Below are 22,940 nucleotides of genomic sequence, written 5' to 3'. Positions count from 1 at the left end.
TTTGCTAGTCTTAAGATAAACAATTATTCCATTCAAGTAAATTCCCTAAAAAAAAGGTGTTTGTTATGTTCAATCAAAATCTGACTATTTGGGCTCTATTTTAATGGTCTAGGTGCAAAGACTAAAGCGCAAAAGCATTAAGGGCATGTCTGAATCCACTTTTGCTATTTTAAGAACAGAAATACGGTTACGCCACTGTGCATGGTCTAACAGGGTTGTGCTTATTCACTTCATGAATTATGCGTGTGTTTTGAGCATAATGTGCATTAAACCAATCAGAGTCTCATCTCCCATTCCCTTTAAGAGTCAGAAGCATTACACCATGGCACATTTAGCATTTACAAGGCAGACTTTGTAAGTGGAAAAGCTGAATGCTTTATTAGAAAGAAAACAGTTAAACAAACAATTTGCATGAGGATAAAGAATAAGCCTCCTCTATTCAGCCTCTTTACTTTCTCTTTACTCCTTTACTTTCGTGGATAAGAAAATGGTGTTGTAGGCACTCCATTTTTTATTTCATTTGCGCAAAGATTTGTTTCAAAACTATTTGTAAATTCAGTTCCAATTTCCAGCAAACAAATAAATGAACGACAATAACGAAATGTGGTCAAAAACTTATTGGAGTCATATCCAAATACACATTTTATTCACCATATGGTGATGTATATGTCTCTAAAACCCAACAGGTGGATAAATACAAACTTGTTTTTCTTAAAACAAATACAAATATGCATATAATAAATAATGCGGCTAATAATTATACAAATGCAAATTGTCATGAATGAACTGAAAAAAAGGCATGGAGACATGAAGGCATGGAGGTAATGATTTTTAGATTTATGTAGAAAATAATATAATTTTTGTAACTTTTTAATCCTTGAAATTTCATTTGTAAAGAGATTTGTGTATTGCTGTACATCCTGTGTGTATTAAGCAATGTGTAAGCATTTCAACCCACAAAGGCGCATAATTAATGCGATCTGTGCTGGACTTTTTAATTGGTGTTTCATTGGTCAATGGTACAGTCTATTTCAGTTTTTCAAAATAGCAACGTGCCAACCATGCACCTTAACACACCTCTATTTTAGACCAGCACGCTCTTCAGTCCACAAACTGGCACAAATGGATTTGCTTTTTAAACAAAGTGGCTCAAAACATGAAAGGCCCTATCATACACCCGGCGCAATGTGGCGCAAGGCACAGCGCAATAGTCTTTTGGTAGTTTCAGCTTGGCGGAAGAGTCGTTTTGAGGCGTTGCGCTACGCTGTTTAAATAGCAAATGCATGAGCTCGGGGAGACACTCCAACTCAAGTTATTCCCCTTATTAGGAAACAAAGAGGAGTTGGGATTTGAGCGAAGTACCAAGCCCGGCCCCAGAACGCCCCCCCCCCCCCCCGGGAATGTAATGCTTAAGAGGTGAGGTGTCAGGGTGGTGGAGGGATGCTAAAGTCGTGAGATGCTGCAGGTAAGACAGCTTTGGTAAATTGGTAAATATAGGGGTTTGTTCAAGAACTGATTTGATAATAGAATAATTGTCAATGACGTATCCGATACTGAAACTTCTGCGCATGCTCCTCCGGAAATTTGTTTACAAAACATCACTTGTGGCGGATGTATAAAAGGACTCTTTGGTTCTTCAGCATTTGGAGCTTTTGCCACAATATTCTTTTTCAGAAAATGATGCACAAAAACACCCCTACTCAATATTCCATTTCAGTTTTTAAGTACATCATTATACTGAAATGAAAGTCTCAGCAACTCCTGATTCATGCAGCCTTTAAAGTTAATATGAAAAGTTGTGATCGTCTTTTGTATGTATAACCAAAAGAGCCAAATGTAAAACAATTCGATTTCTAACAATCCGGATTTGATTCAATGAATGTAATTTGCTCTGCCACAGCGCAGGAAAGGTGTCGCTAGAGGGATATTTGAATTGAAATTTACAAGAGCAAATCCTTTTTTTAAGTAATAATGATGTGCACAGAATTATCGATATTAATTTCATAGTGACTCTTAAATAGGTTGTTCACCATGATGGCAGAAACCGTATACAGACAGAGGATGTGGCGTAGGCAGTTTCACTCCACAGCACTCAGATAAAACCAACAAGAAATGCAGAAAGTGATAACAAATGAGAGCAGGACTCACCCAAAAATTTTTTGATTCCAGTATAATTATATAATCTAATAAAAATCTTACTACATGCTGAGTCTTCTAACAGTGACATGGTGGAACACAATCAAATTTATTATGGATCATCTAAAGTTTTATCTAAATTTAAAGGATTAAAGTTGCATCTAAATTTAAAGGTGCCACAGAATGCATTGTTAAATTATTCTTTACAACTGAAGTAGTGGAGAGGTTTTTTTTATCTAGATCACAGGTGTCAAACTCAGTTCTAAAAGGGCCGCAGCTCTGCACAGTTTTGTTCCAACCCTAATTAAATACACCTGATCAAACTAATTGAGTCCTTCAGGCTTGTTTGAAATCTACAGGTAAGTGTGTTGGAGCAGGGTTGGAACTAAACTGTGCAGGGCTGCGGCCCTTCAGGAATTGACTAAATTATAATTATACTTGACAAAGGGAACAACAGAGATAAATTTAGAGTTGCATTTTGTGGTTTTAACAAATATGAAAACATAAACAGGAATTAAAATCAAACTCTGCATAAACAGATGAGTTTTTGAAATGTATTGCAAATTACATGTTTTTATTTTTTAAACGTTCATGTCTTTGTCGCCTCATTACAAACATATACAGCAAATTTCAAAATGTATACATTAAACGTCTTTTAAACAACATTTAAACAACCTTTTCTGGATGGCAATGAATAAATGTATAATTTGTAAATCGTGCATTTTGCGTTTTGACAAGCTGTGAACCGATAAGATCACGTATGGCTTCCTGCTTCACAGAACAGCTTACTTTTCCTTAAAGTCTTTTTATCAAAGATTTCCACATTCACTACCTGACTAAAGTCTTGTTGTCAATCCCAGTTGTAAAAGCAACAAATAATAACTTAACTTCTCGTTGATCCTTTGGAAAAGTGACAGAAGGTAGATTTTCTCACTGAGTAATCTGTTGAACTGCATCCCAATCATCACAAATACTGCAGAAGATCTATTGGAACCCTCATGGACTAAAGATTCTCTCAGAAATCAGTCAAGTTTGATGAAGGGAAAATCATGGTTTGGGGTTACATTCAGTATGGGGGCATGCGAGAGATCTGCAGAGTGGATGGAAACATTGACAATCTGAGGTATCAAGACATTTGTGTCACCCATTACTTTACAAACCACAGGAGAGGGAAAATTCTTCAGCAGGATAGCGCTCCTTCTCATACTTCAGCCTCAACATCAAAGCTCCTGAAAGCAAAGAAGGTCAAGGTGCTCCAAGATTGGCCAGTCCTGTCACCAGAATGAACATTATTGAGCAAGTCTGGGGTAAGATGAAAGAGGAGGCATTAAAGATGAATCCAAAGAATCTTGATAAACTCTGGGAGTCCTGAAGAAAGCTTTCTTTGCCATTCCAGATAACTTTATTAATATGTTATTTGAGTGATTGCAGAGATGTATGGATGCAGTCGTCCAAGCTCATTGGAGTCATACACAATATTAATTCTTTTTCCACTGCACCATGACTTTATATTTTATACTGTACATTATTTCTGTTAAGAAGACTTTTTCTGAGCAAAGTCAGACCTTACTGTCCTAATTAAAAATCAAGGCATGATCATATTTTATTTTGGTAAAATAAGCGTAATCTAAAGGCCTTTGCCTTTTATATAAGCCACTTCTGATACCAAATGAATCAAGTTATTATTTGTTGCTCCTAAAGCTTGGATGGACGACAAGTCTTTTGTCAGGTAGTGTATATACAGTAGTAGGCATAATAAAAGCTTATATACTTTAAAAATAATATAATCTCACTAGCAAGCATTTTGGCCAATCAATCGCTGCCCGGGGTATGCATATTAAACTATGCATATTGGTCTGTGTTTTTTTCTGATTTACCTGTTTTTGAATTTACACTCATGGCATTTACATGAAAACAAGGAACCATGACCCTTAAACCCAATTGTTATGTCATTTCCAATGACTGAACTCCTATTATTCAGCAATGCCTAGGTATACTGGATATTTATTCTATGGAACCTTTAAACCAGCAGCAAATTATTCAGTCATGAGGAGATTGAATCTCTTCACCTGTGTGGATTTGTCTTCCCTGTCATCTCTGTCACCTTCTTTGGGCCACTGGCCATGCAAGTATGACCCGACAATTGCATCAAGAGATAGTGTGCGGCGAATGCGAGTCTGCAAACGCCACTCAGCTTTAGTCCTTTCACCTGAAGGAAGAAGAAAGCTTGTGTTTTAGGGTGTGTTATTATACTTAGTAATTTGTTTTTCTTGTTATGTTTCAGTCCACTAAAATACACAAAAAGAAAATGATAGTCACGCTTAGGGCTGCACAATATATCCTTTCAGTATTGGTATCGCAATGTGTGCGCCCGCAATAGTCACATCACAAGATATGCAATGTTGAATTGGGATTACATTTGACACACAACATTTTTGGAGACACTGCAGAATTTGACCATAATATCGTGTTTTAAGAACTGTGACTGTTTGAGCATTTGAATAGAGTTTAAATCATTTTAATAGTGCATAAATACAGATTATTTTTATTGAATTATTTATAAAATGAAGATTATGCAATGCTATTTTACATTTTATTATTTACTTTCTGTGCCTGAATACTGCAATACTCTCCCCAAAAAACCATGAAGCACTGGTTGTTTCACTTTTATATTTGCTCCATTGTGTTTATTTATGACTTTAGTTTGTTTCTTTCATGCATAGAATAAATTATGTAAAATATATTTACATTTCACTCCCCTACTTAGTCATTGTATTTCATTTGTTTTGTTTTGTTAAAATTGTATTTATATCACTATGTATATTGCAGAGAAAAAAAAAACATCGCAATGTCAAACTTTTCAGTATCATGACAAATCTTCCAAAACAATGCCCGTGTTTTCTTTAGATTTTTTCCAGCTGTGGCAGCTGACCTTTTACAAAAATTTACCAACTACCTATGGCGTTATTTCAATGACAAATGAAGAAATGTGGAGAGCACAGTATTACAAGTAGAGATCGCATTTTTGCAATACGAGCATGCAAATCTTTTTGCTTGCGCACCAATTTCCTCTGCTCGGGCACAAAACTTCTTGCAAATATACACTGCTCAAGCGCAGATCTTTTTGTGCGCTCTCAAATAAATGCTGCTGAAGTGCAATTTAGTGCATTTATGTAGTATGTCTCCAACATTTATAGATTTGTTAGGAATATTTATAAATATCTCCAATAGACCTACAGAGCGGCACTGATGCATCCTGAAGTAAAGTAAAACGGCTATAAACTCCAGCAAAATCATTGTATGCAGAACCATAGACTTTTAGATCTAAAAATAAATTAAAATTATGGTAACTGTGCTCATCCTAACTGAAAGCTACGTTGTGTTTGCTGGCCTCACGCATCACGCACCTGTCAGGCAGACAGTCAGTCAGCACGTAACCTCAAAGGGTTAAACAAATAATGCACAGCACTACAATTAAAAAAAAGTTCACTCTGTCATAATTCACTTACCTTTTAATAAGTTTTGGTGCAATTATAACCTGCTATTAAAAACCACAACAACGACTGAGTGTTTTGAATGTGAAGCTGGAATGTAGCCATGGCAAGAATGGAAAAATGAATGTAGTGAAAACCATGAACGCTGTGATTGGCTAAACGTGCTTGTTGTATGCATGTATGTGTCATATTGTTATCATTTGAAGCTTATAAAACCTGTTAAAGGGGACTTATTATGCCCCTTTTTACAAAATGTAAAAATAAGTCAAAAAAGATTGTATATGTCAAGTTTTAGCTCAATAAAACCCACAGATAATGTTTTAGAACTCTTTGAAACTGACCCTTTCAGGCTTTGATTCAAATTGTGCTGTTTTGCTGACTGTCGCTTTGAATTCAAATGAGATTGTGCTCTTTTTAAAAGAGGGAGGAGCTACAAACACCTTTGCATCAGCTGAAAATGTGAAAAGTAGTGTCACAAAAGAAGGCAGTCTTCTGTGGGCCACGGCTTTTTTCCTCTGATGACACATACAAAGGGAAAATAAAAAAGTTTTCAGTTGTTTTTCTGAAGTTTAATTATACAAAAATAGAATTAATATGTTTAAATACCATTAGAGGCTGGTTATATTCACACACTGTTGCCACTCAACTATGTTTAAACACCCTATACAAGTGATCATTTGCATAATAGGTCCCCTTTAAAACAGGACCAGGATTTCCTCCATCGCACACAGACACAAAAACATGTAGTACTGTCGCCTCACAGCAAGAAGGTCGCTGGTTCGATCCTTGGCTGGGTCAGTTGGCGTTTCTGTGTGGAGTTTGCATGTTCTCCCTGCGTTCACGTGGGTTTCCTCCAGGTGCTCCGGTTTCCCCCACAGTCCAAAGACACGCGGGTACAGGTAAATTGGGTAGGCTAAACTGTCCGTAGTGTATGTGTGTGAAAGAGTGTGTGTGTGAATGTTTCCCAGAGATGGGTTGCGGCTGGAAGGACATCCACTACGTAAAACGGACTGGATAAGTTGGCGGTTCATTCCGCTGTGACGACCCCGGATTAATAAAGAAAATGAATGAATGAATGTTCCACACCAGAGTTCATTTGAACTGAAATCCATACACAGATCCCAAAACAGAGCAAACTGAAACACTGAAAACATCCAGCCAAATGTGAACACACACATAAACAGACAAAGTTTCAGACTAAATACCTGAAATCAAAGAGTGCACAGAAAAAAAGAAGAAATTCCTTTCTTATTCAACCACGAAACAAGCTATTAAAACACTTTCTGTTCTAGTAATGTACTACAATCAAACATAGTAAAATACTACAATGTGCTTTAACCTCTTTTATGATAAACTTTCCATTCACTGGTCCAGATCAAAACAGTTCTGCAATAACTAAGAACTGACTACCCAAAAAAACGTTATGCAAGAAATAACACATCAACAGTCAAAGATACCCAGAAAAAAATGCTTTAAATATTTGCCTATTAGTTTGCAATATATTACCTACTAGTGGTGTTTCTGAGGCTAAGAGGGCCAAGAACACAAACAATCCATAGTAAAGCCACTAATATCAACATCGCAGTTTGAGCTGTTAAGATAAACATGCATTTCAGAATGATGTAATCGGACATCATTTATGTAATAGGTCTTACTTTAATTACAGACATGAACGAATGCTGATGATGAATCTTATGACTTCAGATGCTTTAAAGAACATCTTGTGTTTCAGTGGAAACAAAAAAATGTGACCTTCACTACAAAGAAGTTCACATGATCAGTGTCACAAATTGTATTATTTGATTAGTGAAATACCTGAAATATTTTTTGTACATTCGTCTCAGTGCATAAAAAGGTCCTTCTTCAAACATTTGTTATTGCCATTTTAAAATAAAGCTTTAAAACAGATATAGAAGGCTTGGAAGGAGTAGGTTTTCATAGGTTATGTTTCAAGATTAAATTAGGTAGCAAATAAACAACAAATGTTTACAACAATATGTTGTATAATACATTTGTAAACATCCTGCTGCCTATTTATTTTTTATTTTTTTGGTTTAATCAGCATTAATTTGGTATTACTGGAATTTTGGCAACTTTTAATAAAGAAAATGACTACAAATATTAAATTAAACTTAATAAAATGTAAATAATTTAGCCGAAACCTGATTAAATGATTTTTTCTTGTTTTTAGTAGAAATCTTTGACAATTCTACAATCAAAAAGCATTTATTAAATTAACAGGCTTTTTTTGTTTCTTGATTTAAGAAAAATTTCAAAGTTAAGTGAGTTTTTCTTTAAAACAAATAAAAACAAGCTGCCAATTGGGGTAAGCAATAATCTTATGTCAAAACAAAACACAAGATAAGGAAAAACCTTTTGTTTCCATAATTTGATATGGAGTAGAATGATGTTGAATTGAGGTAAAGTTATTTTAATATTTGCACATTCATTCATTTTAATGGTTTTTATATTGTTTAGCACTCTACTTTGAATATTTGGTCTGAAATAACATCAGTATTCAAAACAACATTAGCACTATTTAAATGACTGTGATCAGTGTTGTTCTTTCATAATCATTGGCTGCTAATATGATTTCCCCATTTAGAAATTGCAAATAATGCTTTTCTGAAAATATATTATTATGGAGAAAGTCAGAATGTGTGAATATAAAACCAACTTTACCCCAATTGATGATGCAGCAGCAGTCGAGACAAAACTGTATGGTCTAAGTACTAATTAAATGAGTTTACTGCTAAATTTTATATTTCCCAATGAGGAACCACCATAGTTGCAAAACCCAAAATTTAAAATACAAGTAAGTTAATGTACGCGTTTAGAAAGTTTAAAGCATATTTGAAAAGATAGTAAAGTACAGTTTCGAACTGAAGCTATTCATAATGCATATATTGAGGCAGGACTTTCAGTAGTGTAGCTCTTGTGTGGTACATTAGTAGATGGTGGTGTGCGTTAAATACTTCACCTGGTGTAATGTTTGTGATTGCAGCTCCAGTTGCTTTGTGCAGTGTGAAGGGAACAGTAGCTTTGAGAGGCTGGAGACCTGATCCGCTTCTGGACATCTTCATCTCTCGGCAAACACTGGTTCACACGCTTCTTTCTGTCTCTGTCTCTGTAGAAAACATAACAAACCTGCGCAACGTACGTAAAAGACGACGCGTGCAAAATTCAGTTTGTTATCTACGTCCTGTTGTAGTTTGTCCTTCTTCAACTGTCTATTACCGGTTGTTCTAGATGTTTCTTAACCAGACCTAGAACATTAACAAATTCAAGTAGTGCTCAAGTATAAAGTTAAGCGAGTTACTCTGCTGCTGAAAGTGGAGTAACGCTGAGGACGCTTTGTCGCATCTTTCATTCATTTTGGGAAGTGGGAGGATACGTTTACTACTCGCCTTTTGATTGGCTAAAAGAAATGCCTGCAATACGCGTATTGGATAATGCGACATCAATCCTGTAATAAGACGACATAATTTATTTAAAGATATATTTCACTCATAAATTTAACATTTGGTATTCATCTACTCATCATCCGCCTGTACACAATACAGGCGTCTTTTTCCTGTTGTAAAACATTACATTTTTATTTCCATTTTTTAAATGAGTTTTTAGCTGAATATGTGGTCCACAATGTTTCTTAAAATGGAAGTCAGTAGCATCTGTAACTTTGAGAGTAACAAAACAGAAAGAAAACACTGTCAAAACAAAATGAATGCCCATGGGCTCTGTCTTCATTCATTCATTCATTCATTCATTCATTCATTCATTCATTCATTCATTTTCTTTTCCTCTCAGTCCCATTATTAATCTGCGGTTGCCACAACGGAATGAACCGCCAACTTATGCAGCATGTGTTTTGCACAGCGGATGCCCTTCCAGCTGCAACCTACCACTGGGAAAATATCAACGTCAAACTCAAACAGTTCTCTGACAAGTGATGGGTGCGTAAATGATGACAGAACTTTCTGATTCATGTGAACAATATCTCTTTAAGTGAGTTTCTGTCCATGTTATTAGCTAGTTAACTACCAGTAAGAGTTTAAACTTGCACACAAATTGACACGCAAATCAGAAATCTTAAAAAAAAAAGAAGCCATTATCAGAACTTTTCCTCCAGACTCTTTAATTATTCACTCATTTTCTTTTTGTTTTTATCCCTTTATAAATCTGGGGTCGCCACAGTGGAATGAACCACCAACTTATCCACCACGTTTTATGCAGTGAATGCCCTTTCAGCTGCAACCCAACACTGGGAAACACCCGCCCATACTCACATACACTACAGTCAATTTAGCTTATTTAATTCACCTGTACCGCATGTCTTTGTACTGTGGGGGAAACCGGAGCACCCACGGGGAGAACATGCAAACTCCACACAGAAAAGGGGCTCGAACCAGCAACCTTCTTGCTGTGAGGCCATTGTGCTACCCACTGCGCCACCGTGCTGACCCTCTTTAATTATAGTGTTTTCAAATAAAGCCAATATAACTGTAAACTGGTATGCAAAAATACTATATTAATTTACAGTAAATGCTGTGGTGTTTTAAACATACAATAGCAAAGTCCTTAAATTAATCTGTTCTGATAATTCTACAGTTGCTGTGATAATACTACTAGAAAATACTGTAAAGCAGGAGTGTCCAACCTCGGTTCTGAAGGGCCAGTGTCCTGAAGAGTTTAGCTCCAATGCTAATTAATCACACCTGAACCAGCTTATCAAGCCCTTACTAGGTGTGTTGAAGCAAGTTGGAGCTAAACTCAGCAGGACACTGGCCCTCCAAGACCGAGTTTGGACACCCCTGTTGTAAAGGGTATATTACAATACACTACTTCAGTGTACTGAAACTAAAGTATACTATTACAGTTTATCAGTTTTAATACTTTATAAGTCGTAGTTAATAGTAGTTCAATACAACTGTATGCTGTAACATTCATTAACAAAGTTGTATAATATCTATAATATATGCAGTAAAATGCACTTTACAATGCGTTAAATACTTCACCTGGTGTAATGTTTGTGATTGCAGCTCCAGTTGCTTTGTGCAGTGTGAAGGGAACAGTAGCTTTGAGAGGCTGGAGACCTGATCCGCTCCTGGACGTCTTCATCTCTCCACAAACACTCGTTCATACGCTTATGCAAGAATTTTATACTATTTTTAAATAGAGCCAATTTAGTACATCAGCTGTAAAGTGATACCATAGGAAGCAATAATAGTATTTTAGAGTAAATGTTGTAGTGTTTTTAACCATACTGTAGTAGAGCACTTGAATCCATCTATTCTGATAATTCTATAGCTGCTATGGTAATACAACTATTACATTAAAGGGTATATTATACAACACTACATCACAGTTTACTGTAGTAAAACTAAAGTATACTACAGTATTTATTACAGTTTAGCAGTTTTAATACTTTACAGTGCATCCGGAAAGTATTCATAGCGCTTGACTTTTTCCACATTTTTTTATGTTACAGCCTTATTCCAAAATGGATTAAATTAATTTATTTCCTTAAAATTCCACACACAATACCCCATAAATGACCATGTGAACAAAGACTTTTTGAAATTGTTGCAAATTTATTAAAAATAAAAAACCTGAAAAATCACTTGTACAGAAGTATAGACAGCCTTTGCAGTGAAGCTCTAAATTAAGCTCAGGTACATTCTGTTTCCTCTGATCATTCTTGAGATGTTTCAGCAGCTTAATTGGAGTTCACCTCTGGTAAATTCAGTTGATTGGACATGATTTGAATAGAAATACACCTGTCTATATAAGGTCCCAGGGTTGACAGTGCATGGCAAAGCACAAACCAAGCATGAAGACAAAGGAATTGTCTATAGACCTCTGAGACAGGATTGTTTCAAGGCACAAGGCTGGGGAAGGTTAAAGAAACATTTCTGCTGCTCTGAAATAAAAGTTCCAATGAGCCCAGCGGCCTCCATCACCTGTAAGTGGAAGATGTTTGGAACCATCAGGCCTCTTCCTAGGGCCATCTAAGCTGAGTAATCGAGAGAGAAGGGCCTTAGTCGGGGAGGTGATCAATAAATCGATGGTCACTCTGTCTTCAGTGTTCTTCTGTGGAGAGAGGAGATCAGGCCTGTATGGTAGAGTTGGCAGACGGAAGCCACTCCCTGCCAGGAATTTGCCAAAATGCATCTGAAGGACTCTCAGACCATATGAAGCAAAATTCTCTGATCTGATGAGCCTAAAATTGAACTCTTTGGAGTAAATACCAGGCGTTACATTTGGAGAAAACCAGGAACTGCTCATTACCAGGCTAATACCATCCCTACAGTGAAGCATGGTGGTGGCAGCATCATGCTGTGGGGATGTTTTTCAGCAGCAGGAACTGGAAGACTAGTCAGGATAGAGGGAAAGATGAATGCAGCAATGTACAGAGACATCCTGAATGAAAACCTGCTTCAGAATGTTCTTGACGGGGTAGACGGTTCATCCTCCAGAAGGACAATGACCCAAAGCACACTGCCAAAATATCAATGGAGTGGCTTCACAACAACTCGGTGAAGGTCCTCCTTGAGTGGACCAGCCAGAGCCCAGGCCTACAGTAAATCCTGTTGAACATCTCTGGAGAGATCTGAAAATGGCTGTACGCTGTTGCTTCACATCCAACCTGATTGAGCTTGAGAGGTACTGCAAAGAGAAATGGGCATAATTTCCCAAAGACAGGTGTGCCAAGTTTGTAGCATCATATTTAAAAAGACTTGAGGCTGTAATTGCTGCCAAAGATGCATCAACAAAGTATTGAGCAAAGGCTGTGAATACTGATATACATGTGATTTTTCAGGGTTTTTTTTTTTTTTTTTTTAATAAATTTGCAACAATTGCAAAAAAATCTTTGTCCACTTTGTCATTATGGGGAGTTGTGTGTAGAATGTTGAGTAAATCAATTATTTAATCCATTTAGGAATAAGGCTGTGGTAAAAAAAAATGTAGTAAAAAAATGAAGCGCTATGAATACTTCCCAGATGCACTGTATATGCTTTAATAGTAGTAGTTAATAGTAGTTCATGTAGTTAATACTACTGTATTCTGTAGCATTCATTAACAAAGTGTTATATAATTACTATAATATACTGTATACAGTAAAATACACTTTAGAATGGCATGGTTCAAAAACACTGTAGTAAATTACTATAGCATTTTTTCAGCTTGGATCTGTTATTAGTGAAAGTTCTACTATTCTCTTATTACAACTATGTCGAATTGTGGGTTAAACTTTCACTAAATCAAACTATATTTTTAATACATACTAGCTGAAGTGCTCCCAAGGGTGTAACAGCCCCGTCCCTGTGGGTGTCTTCAGCATGTATTGTTGTTGGAGATAAACTTCCTCCAAATGACTGCAGGGTGGAGTTTGTGTGAGATAGATAACGCATATGTATTATTCACGTATTCAAAAGGTGTTATTTCAGATAGACACATTTTAGATGGAGCTTTTCTGTAATCTGGGCCTTCTGGGCAATTAAAATGAACCTAAACATTTGTAAATAATAAATGCTAAATGCTCATATATATAAGACTTTGTTAAACAGTAATTTCATGACATGTTTCACTTGAGAAAAATGCTTTTTTGACTACACATTCAACAGGAAATCCTCTTCATCTTTTTCTCCCCTGCTTCTTTTTGAAATTATTGATTTTGAAGATCAAAAGTGATTCTTTAGCTTGGCTCTGCTGCATGCTGGGTAATCAATCAAAGGTCACATCTTCTCGGTGAGCATATTTTAAACCACCAATCCTCATTTTGTATTTGGACACTTCCCTTGGGTTGTTTTTCACTGCAGCAGTCTAAAGTGAACAAATGATGCTGACCTTTAACACATAATTGACACTTGTTCTTGGTTTGACCCCTGGGTCACGTTGACCCTAAATTCACGACCTGTTGTAATGCGTTCCACGGTGACATCTGGAGGAAGCCCAGGGTTAAGATAGGTTAGAATGATGTTGTTTTTTTAATATGAGATGACAAATTTGCTCATAGCTAACAGCTAACAAAACTTTAGCTTACTTTAAAGGAATGTTAACTTCTGAGGTTACTGGAAGAATTTTTGCTAATTCTTCAAAGTTATTTGCTCTTTAATGCTTTAAAAATATTACCAGAGAGAAGTACACTGAAAATAATGGTTCATGGAATGTCATTCATTTATACATTTCTTTAGGTTAGTCCCTTAATTGTCAGGGGTTGCCACAGCGGAATAAACCACCAACTATTCCAGTATAATTATTCATTCATTTTCTTTTCGGCTTAGTCCCTTTATTAATCAGTGGTCACCACAGTGGAATGAACCGCCAACCTATCCAGCACATGTTTTGCACAGCGGATGCCCTTCCACTTTCACGCATACACTATGGCCAATTTAGCTTATTCTCACTTGTACCACAAGTCTAACCGGAGCACCCAGAGAAAACACGAACGCGGGGAGAACATGCGAGAATGTTGAAAAGCGGTAACCATTAATTTCAATAGTGTTAGTTTATCCTACTTTGGTTGTTAATATGTTTCCATCTAAAGATGCAAATTAGATTTATGATAATTTATGATTATCGCATTAAAAAATTGCAAATTAAGCTGTTTCCATCCAATAAGCCAAAGAGAACAAAATCGTGAAAAACTGGTGGCAAATATTAAAAAGGAAAATGGAATTTAATGTGCATGTTGGCATTTTCCAAGGAAAAAAAGGCCTGAACTCAGCCCCGTGCAGAGACTATCCAAGGGATGTTGTCGCGGGGGCACTTCAGATCATTTTGGAAGGGCACTTTCTATCCAAGACTAAATAGGCATGTGCACTGCATAGGTTGAGCCCTATGTGTGCACGTGCCTGCTTGGACTGCATTTCTTTCTAATGTTCCTAGTTAACACACTCAATTGCATTTTTTTTCAACACATCCCATAATTTCTAAAATATCAAACTCTACCGATTGGTTGATATGTCGGTTTATGGTAAATGTACCAGAATTAATACATATACTGTACTATTAAAAGTCTGAAAATATGAAGTGTAAGACCAATTTATTTTAAAACATAATCAAAATAGAACATTTTTGAATAGTAAATCATCAAGTATGCCATATAATATTTTAGATTCTCATTTAACACTTTAAAAAAAAAAAATTATTTAAAAAAAAAATTATTTATTTATTTTTTAAATGAAACCATAATCAAGTGTAGTAGTGCGATCCAACAGGATTATGTTTGTTCGATTATTTATTTTTTTTGTTTCCATTTCTGTAAACCAACAATGCTTTGTGTGTAAACCATTATTTAAAACATTTATCAGTCATCATTTAAAACAGTCTAACTACCCTAGTAGCAAAGAATTCTGGCCCAGATTTGGCATAAAGCTGGGACATCAGGCATTCATCCGGCACTGGCATACAGCATGTGGGCCAACCATGGCCTGGGTTTGGCAGAGGTGGCACCGTCTATAATGCGGCACACAAGATTTGGGCCAGGTGTAAAACATAGTATTTGGCCCAGATTTTAAAAATTGATTGTGGGCCACGTGAGTTTGGCCAGTCTTGACCCACGTTTAAAATACATAAAAATAATTTTTGATTAAATAAATCAATTCTAAAAAATCAGGTCACTGAGAAAAAACAAGGCCCATAGTGTGCCTAAAGCACAATGCTTCATAGGTTTATTAATTTCATTGCAATCGTCACACACCAACCTTTCTGGCCCAGTTCAGGCCCAGTTATGAGTTATTAACTTGGCTGAGACTTGGCCCAGATATGGTCTGTGTTTGACCCTTGTCTGGAAGCCAGATTTGGTCCAGTCATGTACCGTAATTCACAGCGGCATGTGGGCCAAGCAAAACCTGATTGTGTGGGCCAGAGCTGGGCCAGAGAAATTTTGCTATGTGGGTATGGTCAACCATTTGGTAGAGCAGGCAGTTAAAGGGTTAAGCATTTTATTATGCGATATTCCAAACTGCGGTAATAAATAGGTGGGTGGAAACATAACTAATGGTTACCAGTTCACAACATTGCTCAAAATATCTTCTTTTGTGTTCAACAGAAGGAGAAACTCACAAAGGTTTAGAACCACTTGATGCAGAGTATTTTTTAATAAATGTTTTATCTGTGTGTGAACTATCCATTTAATTGATAAAACAGGAACTGTCATGTGTAATGTAATGTGTGTTTATATAGCGTATTTACTGCGTATGGCCTATACACCTAAAGTGCTTCACATTTATAAAGTGGGGGGAGTCTCGCCATACCTCCACCAGTGTGCAGCATCCACTTGGATGATGTGACGGCAGCCACAGGACAAAGGCGCCAGTGCGCTTACCACACACCAGCTATAGGGGGAGTGGAGAGACAGTGATAAAGCCAATTAAGTAGATGGGGAAGATTGGGAGGCCATGATGGGTAAATCGACAAGTTACCGTTCATTTCACTTCCAGCAAACTCCATCTCAGGCTACCCCTGGGATCCCCTAAATTAAATTCAAGGCTTTTTAATACCTTTATAAAACCATTTCAAATTAAATTTAATGCCAACTTAATGTTGAACACTATAGCCTTCACAGCTCTGCTGCCTTGGCTGCAATTTTTTCGCCCAGATTCTCAAGCCCGGTCAACTTCTACTTTTGGCATTTACTCAACGCTTATGCCGCAGAGTTGGTGTTGAGCCACAGTAAGATAGGATGTTCCTTGGCAGTGGTGGCAATGCTTCTAATGTAGAAATTTCTTCATTACTAATAGCCTAAGCTGTTTCAGTAACCGAAGAGGTCTCCGGTCCACAGAACTGCACAATAGGTGGTTGGCGCTGGCGAGCAGTACTACATGCGGTAGGTTTGGCACCCTTCATATGGGAGTCCAGGGCCGTAACACCTATCGTCGCTAGCTTAAAAGATTTCCGGCACCAACAGCAGTAGTCCTCGCGGTCATTTCCTGGCACAGGCTTGACCTAAACATAATTTGGATTCCTTGGCCACAGCTAATTAAACCGACACTTTTCCATTTTAGCCAACAAACTAGGCTAGTGACCATCCTGTTCTGTACCTCACTTGCCTAGTAACAGGTGCGCACGCTTTCACACTTTCTGCATGACGTTAAGAGCGAGATACACTCAACGTTTCGCTGCATGAATTTTTTAATCAGCCTACATTAGAAACAGGCAATTTTGTTATGGTATGAACCTAATCCTAGAAATAGCAAAAATAAATAAATAAAATAAGACCTTTGTAACGAAATCCAAGACTTTGTACATCAAATTCAAGGCTATAAAGGCCTTAATTTTAGATTATCAAATTCAAGATTTTTTTCAATGCTTTTAAGACCCCGCAGGTACTCTGCAGTCTATACACGCAACAGCGACTATTGGCGACGAGGTGGGCAACGCGACAAAGTTGAGAATCCTTCAGCTTTATGCAAATGAAGAGCAACTGAGCGACGGCCAATAGGAACACCAGTAGAGCTCACGTGATCCTCTCTCAGCTTGCCCAGGGTCTGGTTGTATTGGTGCTGTATATACCTACACACCTCTGTGTTTGAAGCAGGTCGCCACTCAGAGCAACAGGCAGCTACAAAGTCGGATAAGGGCCGATGGATGAAATTTGGCCAAGACACCAGGGTCACACCCCTACTCTTTTGTGAAAAGTGCCATGGGATTTTTAATGACCACAGAGAGTCAGGACCTCAGTTTAACGTCTCATCCGAAAGACTGCACTAACTAACAGTACCCACATAGCAAAATTTCTCTGGCCCGGCTCTGGCCCACACAATCAGGTTTTGCTTGGCCCACATGCCGCTGTGAATTACGGTACATGACTGGACCAAATCTGGCTTCCAGACAAGGGTCAAACACAGACCATATCTGGGCCAAGTCTCAGCCAAGTTAATAACTCATAACTGGGCCTGAACTGGGCCAGGAAGGTTGGTGTGTGACGATTGCAATGAAATTAATAAACCTATGAAGCGTTGTGCTTTAGGCACACTATGGGCCTTGTTTTTTCTCAGTGACCTGATTTTTTAGAATTGATTTATTTAATCAAAAATTATTTTTATGTATTTTAAATGTGGGTCAAGACTGGCCAAACTCACGTGGCCCACAATCAATTTTTAAAATCTGGGCCAAATACTACGTTTTACACCTGGCCCAAATCTTGTGTGCCGCATTATAGACGGTGCCACCTCTGCCAAACCCAGGCCATGGTTGGCCCACATGCTGTATGCCAGTGCCGGATGAATGCCTGATGTCCCAGCTTTATGCCAAATCTGGGCCAGAATTCTTTGCTACTAGGGTATAGTGTCCCTTTCACTACATTGGGGCATTGGGACTCACACAGACCGCAGGTTGGGCACCCTCTGCTGGCCTCACTAACACCACTTCCAACAGCAACCTAGTTTTCCCATGCGGTCTCCCATCCAGGTACTGACCAGACTCAACCCTGCTTATCTTCAGTTGGTAACCAGTCTTGGGCTGCAGGAAGAACTGATGATACAAACAGTGAACATTTATGACTCAGTGGAAAACATTAGGACAAAAAAAAGGCAGTTTTATTGCGATTTTAAGTGACAAACAGCATAGTTTCCAATGGCTTTTAAAACAAAAACAAAAAGTTCATGGAAATAAAAATGAAATAAACTGCTAATTGAGGGTGGACAGCTGTCTAACACAACAAACACACACTCAAACAAATAGACTTTCAGTTACACTGACAATGGAGGGCAATGGTGAATCTAGCTTATCAGTTTTACATGATGCCAATACGATTTAACTTAGGCTTTCGGGAATTAGCTGCTAATATACCGAAGATGAATGTAGTTCACTCATTGGAGACAACAGATGACAAATTGATAGCGAACGTACAGTACAGTACAACAGTATGCAGATATATACGGGTCCGCTAAGATTAAGTCAATCTCTGTCAGTCAGCAATACTACACTGCCATCGTGTGCAGGATGCTCAAACAGGCAAGACAAGAGGAATAAGGCAGCGATTCCAGAAATGTCTTTCATTTTATTACCACCAGCAGACCGCAAAGTAAGACATACACATCATCTTGGCATGAGTTTTCTCTTTGTTTTGGCAGAGGAGGGATGTTCAGGCGAGAATCAAAAACAAGAACGTGATGATAATGTCAACATACTAATATTATATAATTAGAATATGCTTTCTTTCACACACTGGTTAATTTCAGCCTGTGATTTTGTATGTAGGTGTTTTGTAAGGAGGTTTTTAAAGGGCAACAGAATTGTGGGAAAGCTGTGTTTGGGCTCTGAGGCGACCTATACTGTAGGGAAAAACAGGTCTCAGGTCAGTCAGTGCATAGTCCACAGTTTGCCTTCAAAGGTTTCCAAATCAAGTCAGGAGAAAGAGCTGAGCAGCAAAGACATTCAGAGAGAGGCTCTGACACCATGAACCGGAGAAATTTATCCCATCATAACTAGTAATATCTCTTCAAGGGAAAATAAAGGATGTTTTTTGGAAATGTGGGTTACCCAGGCTGTAGTCGAGCTGTTTATCTTTGGATGGCTTAGCTGGCAGGGCAGTTTCTCTCTGCTTGTGACATCTGGTGGTCTCTAGCTTGGGGTTAGAGCAGGACTGGGCTCTGCGCTGATGTTCACCAGACACTCTGTCGACCTCAGGCTTGGCAGGGACTTACAGCTGGGCAAAGAGGACATTGAGCCGCATAGACCTAGCATTGATGGAGTGTAGTCTTTTTCTGAAAAACAAAGCAAGAGAAGAGTCAAACATCAAAAAAGTGGAAAGCTAACATTTGGTTCGAGTTTCTTTTAGTTTTGAACACAGAAGAAGACATTTGTTACTAGGGTATGCACCGATCCCGATGCTTGGATTAGATATCAATTCGATACTGCAAATTTTTGCAGGATCGGGTATTGGCCAGGTGGTACAGATCCAAATCCGATCTTGCGTGTGCGCTATATTCTGTGTAATTTATAATCCAACAAAGGCCACGAAGGTAGCCTTTTAAAAGGCACTAGTAAGTTGTCATGTAGTCCTAATATATCCTAAATATTTTGAAGCCATTTTATTGTTTAATGTGAAGCACAGATGAATATTCACGTGGTTAAATTCATGTTCAGCTTAGTGCTTCCCCGCCGCTGTGCCTGTCAATCATTCTCCATTATTTAACAATTCAAACCGCGTTGCATTCATGACAACACGAAATACTCTCTCCAAGACTACTTGTTACGGTTAATATAAGTAATCAGTGGAGAAATGCATTTAGTTTTGCACTAAATAGGTTCATTTTGACCTGCAACATGGAGATCATTGCTGTTTTAAAATCATGTTGTGCTGGGTTTGTTGGTTCAGCAGATCGCATTTACAACACTGGAGTAGAGAGAGTCATTACCTGCTCTTCACACACAAAGTAGGCCTACCTGAAAATTTAAATGAGAAAATGCTCAATAATACATTGGACAGATCATCAACGCACTGATTTCTCCCCTTTGTGCTGCTGTTTTAGAAGTGTCCGCAGATACCGGAGGGCTGTACGCTGTGTCAGTGATGCAAGCGCTTCATTCAGGCACCGGCTGCGCAGACGTGACATGCACTGCTCCGTAAGATTATTCTTACAATAATAAGTTTATTTTCTCTCATCCTGCCGACAGAGTTTAGGTTATTCTTCCGATGGAATACTTTAAGTGGTGTGAATAGTTTGTAAAGCCTGGCTCACAGTGGTCAAAGTAGTCGATTAAGTGAAACTGATGGCCCGGCGTATATGAATTGTCATTAAAAGAAAATTATTTAGCCTAATATAGGCTTCTCTGAAACTGTGAATATTTCACTGTAATTTTATATATTAATATTTTTTTTAACAAACCTGTTTGTCAGTTTGTGTGCTGAAGTATAGGCCTATAAGCGACCGCGGTAAAGTTAGTTTGATTTTTGACATTCATTAGACATTCGATTTTCAAATCAATTAAACTTTTTGTTCCTGCTATATTTTGGGCCAAAAATAGGTCAAATAGGCATAAATATGTGCCCTTTATGTTGCACAAGCCTTAATTTCTCGATAAAAAAAAAAAATCACCATAAGAATGAATTAAACAATTCACCCATATGGAATTATACATTAAAACTAGTACCAGAATATTCAGAAAAACATCCTGCACATTGCACAAGACTCAGTTTTTGGATTTAGCACTCTATTTATTTTATAATATTTTTTAAATAACTTTTAGTGTAAAAATTGAAAAATTCTATTAAAATCTGACACTACTTGATATAAAATATTCAAATCAACTCTAAAAGTGTCAGAATATTATTCTCTAATATGCACAAGCTAAGCTAAAGTTATGCCTTTGTTGATTTTATATACAGTAATGAATCCATATTTTCAGTACATTGAATATACTGTAAATCTCTTAATGAATTAAACTCTCACACCATTTAAGATAAAATATTCAAATCAACTGTAAAAATGTGTAAATATTATTCTCTATGATGTACAAGCTTTTTTTTTACACTTATGCCTTTGTTGATTTTATATACAGTATTAAATCCATATTTTCTGTATATTAAATATACTGTTAATCTCTTAATGAATTAAACTCTCACACCATTTGGGATAAAATATTCAAATCAACTCTACAAATGTCTATATATTATTGTCTTTCATGCACAAGCTTTGTTTTTTACAATTATGCCTTTGTTGATTTTATATACAGTAATGAATCCATATTTTATGTATATCGAATAGACTGTTAATCTCTTAATGAATTAAACCCTCACACCATTTGAGATAAAATATTCAAATCAACTGCACAATTGTCTAAATAATATTTTGTATGATGCACAAGCTTTGTTTCTTACAGTTATGCTTTAGTTGATTTTATATACAGTAATGAATTCATATTTTCTGTATATCAAATATACTGTAAATCTCTTAATGAATTAAACTCTGACACCATTTGAGATAAAATATTCAAATCAATTCTACAAATGTCTATATGTTATTGTCTTTCATGCACAAGCTTTGTTTTTTACAGTTATGCCTTTGTTGATTTTATATACAGTAATAAATCTATATTTTCTGTATATTAAATATACTGTAAATCTCTTAATGAATTAAACTCGCACACCATTTGGGATAAAATATTGTTTTGACATTGTGTTGAACTTCACCTCAAATTTTCTTGCTTATTTTGTGGATAACTGATCAACAAAAATACATTAAAATAACCAACCAATTATATCAAACTAAATTTATTTCAAAAAGATTAGTTTTCAGACATGCGTTCAGTTTCTCCGTTTCACTCGCTGCAAGTTATTATGTAAAACAGGCCTCAGACGGTTTTGTCTAATATTAGCAAAATATTGGGCTTTGCTAAAAGGCGATCGATAAGGGTAGCCTATACAGATAAGGGTAGCCTATACAGATTTCAAAGAAAAATCTTAATATTAAAACATAAGCTGGACCACAACAGATCATAACAATGTCATGATGAATGATGAAATAATGTAGTTTATAGCAAGCATCATGATTGTGTCATGTCATATACAGTAGGCCTATAGGTGTGATATTTTTACTAAATACGGTATAATTTGAGTTTATCACCAGAACTAAAGAAACTGCATTAGGTTACTAAAAAAATAATTGAATAATTTGGTATCGAGGTCGGATCGGTTCCAAAAAAATGGTATCAGTGCATAGATATTTGTTACAAACTGGTGGACATTGACTTCAATAGTGGGAAAGGAAAACTATGAAAGTGAGTACTTTTCAAAGTTGGTTTCCAGCATTCTTTAAAACGTGTTCAAAAGTAGTCAATTCAAACAGGTTTGGAACATGTTGAGAGTGAGCAAATGGTGTCAAAATTTTCCTTTTTGGTGTGTACTATCCCTTTAGGGTGGTAAATAGATAGTTCAAACTGTCCAATTGCTGGTCAAAAGTCAGTCAGCAAGGCTAGCAAGATGGAGAAACAGCCAATATTTTAACTTACATTAAAAAGGGTCATATTTTGGTTTTGGGGGTCTCCGACAACAGTCTGATGTGCAAGCAAGGTCAAAAATACTTTCATTGTCTTATAATATGCATTTATTTTTACCTAATTATCACAACGACTCGCATATGATTCGTTCAGCGATTCATTTGTTGCCAAACCCCTCCTTAGCATGATGCTAATCTGCGCTGATTGGTCCAATGACCCAGTCTAATGTGATTGGTTGACTGTGTTAAGTGCGAGACAGAAGCTGGGTCCCAAATGGCACACTATACACTATGCACTCATGCACTATGTACTTATGCACTTACACACTCAACAGCATAGTATATGTATGTAGTGTCGTCCCAA

At 37.0% G+C, this 22,940-nt stretch overlaps 2 protein-coding genes across 8 annotated transcripts in view; both read right to left on the bottom strand.

Annotated features, from left to right (window-relative positions):
• fam117ab (family with sequence similarity 117 member Ab) overlaps positions 1-8,969 on the bottom strand; it is a 32,582-nt gene extending 23,613 nt beyond the window's left edge. The window contains exons 1-2 of one of the 2 annotated variants that reach the window (XM_068224478.2): positions 8,611-8,969; positions 4,206-4,345 (exon numbers count right to left, since the gene is read on the bottom strand). In XM_068224478.2, the coding sequence (XP_068080579.2) occupies positions 4,206-4,345; positions 8,611-8,713 (243 nt within the window). In that variant the 5' untranslated portion in view covers positions 8,714-8,969. The remainder of the gene's footprint in view (positions 1-4,205; positions 4,346-8,610) is intronic. The other variant, NM_001127471.1, reaches the window with a different exon arrangement.
• Positions 8,970-18,151: 9,182 nt separating this feature from the next.
• rundc3ab (RUN domain containing 3Ab) overlaps positions 18,152-22,940 on the bottom strand; it is a 32,680-nt gene continuing 27,891 nt past the window's right edge. For 5 of the 6 annotated variants that reach the window (XM_073917462.1, XM_073917461.1, XM_073917459.1 and 2 more), the window contains one exon: positions 18,154-19,342. In XM_073917462.1, coding sequence (XP_073773563.1) covers positions 19,200-19,342 — 143 coding nt within the window. In that variant the 3' untranslated portion in view covers positions 18,154-19,199. 6 annotated transcript variants of the gene reach the window in all.

Source organism: Danio rerio, chromosome 12, assembly GCF_049306965.1.
Source record: "Danio rerio strain Tuebingen ecotype United States chromosome 12, GRCz12tu, whole genome shotgun sequence".
In the NCBI taxonomy this organism is placed as follows: Eukaryota; Metazoa; Chordata; class Actinopteri; order Cypriniformes; family Danionidae; genus Danio; species Danio rerio.
This window is presented reverse-complemented; position numbering and strand designations above follow the sequence as displayed.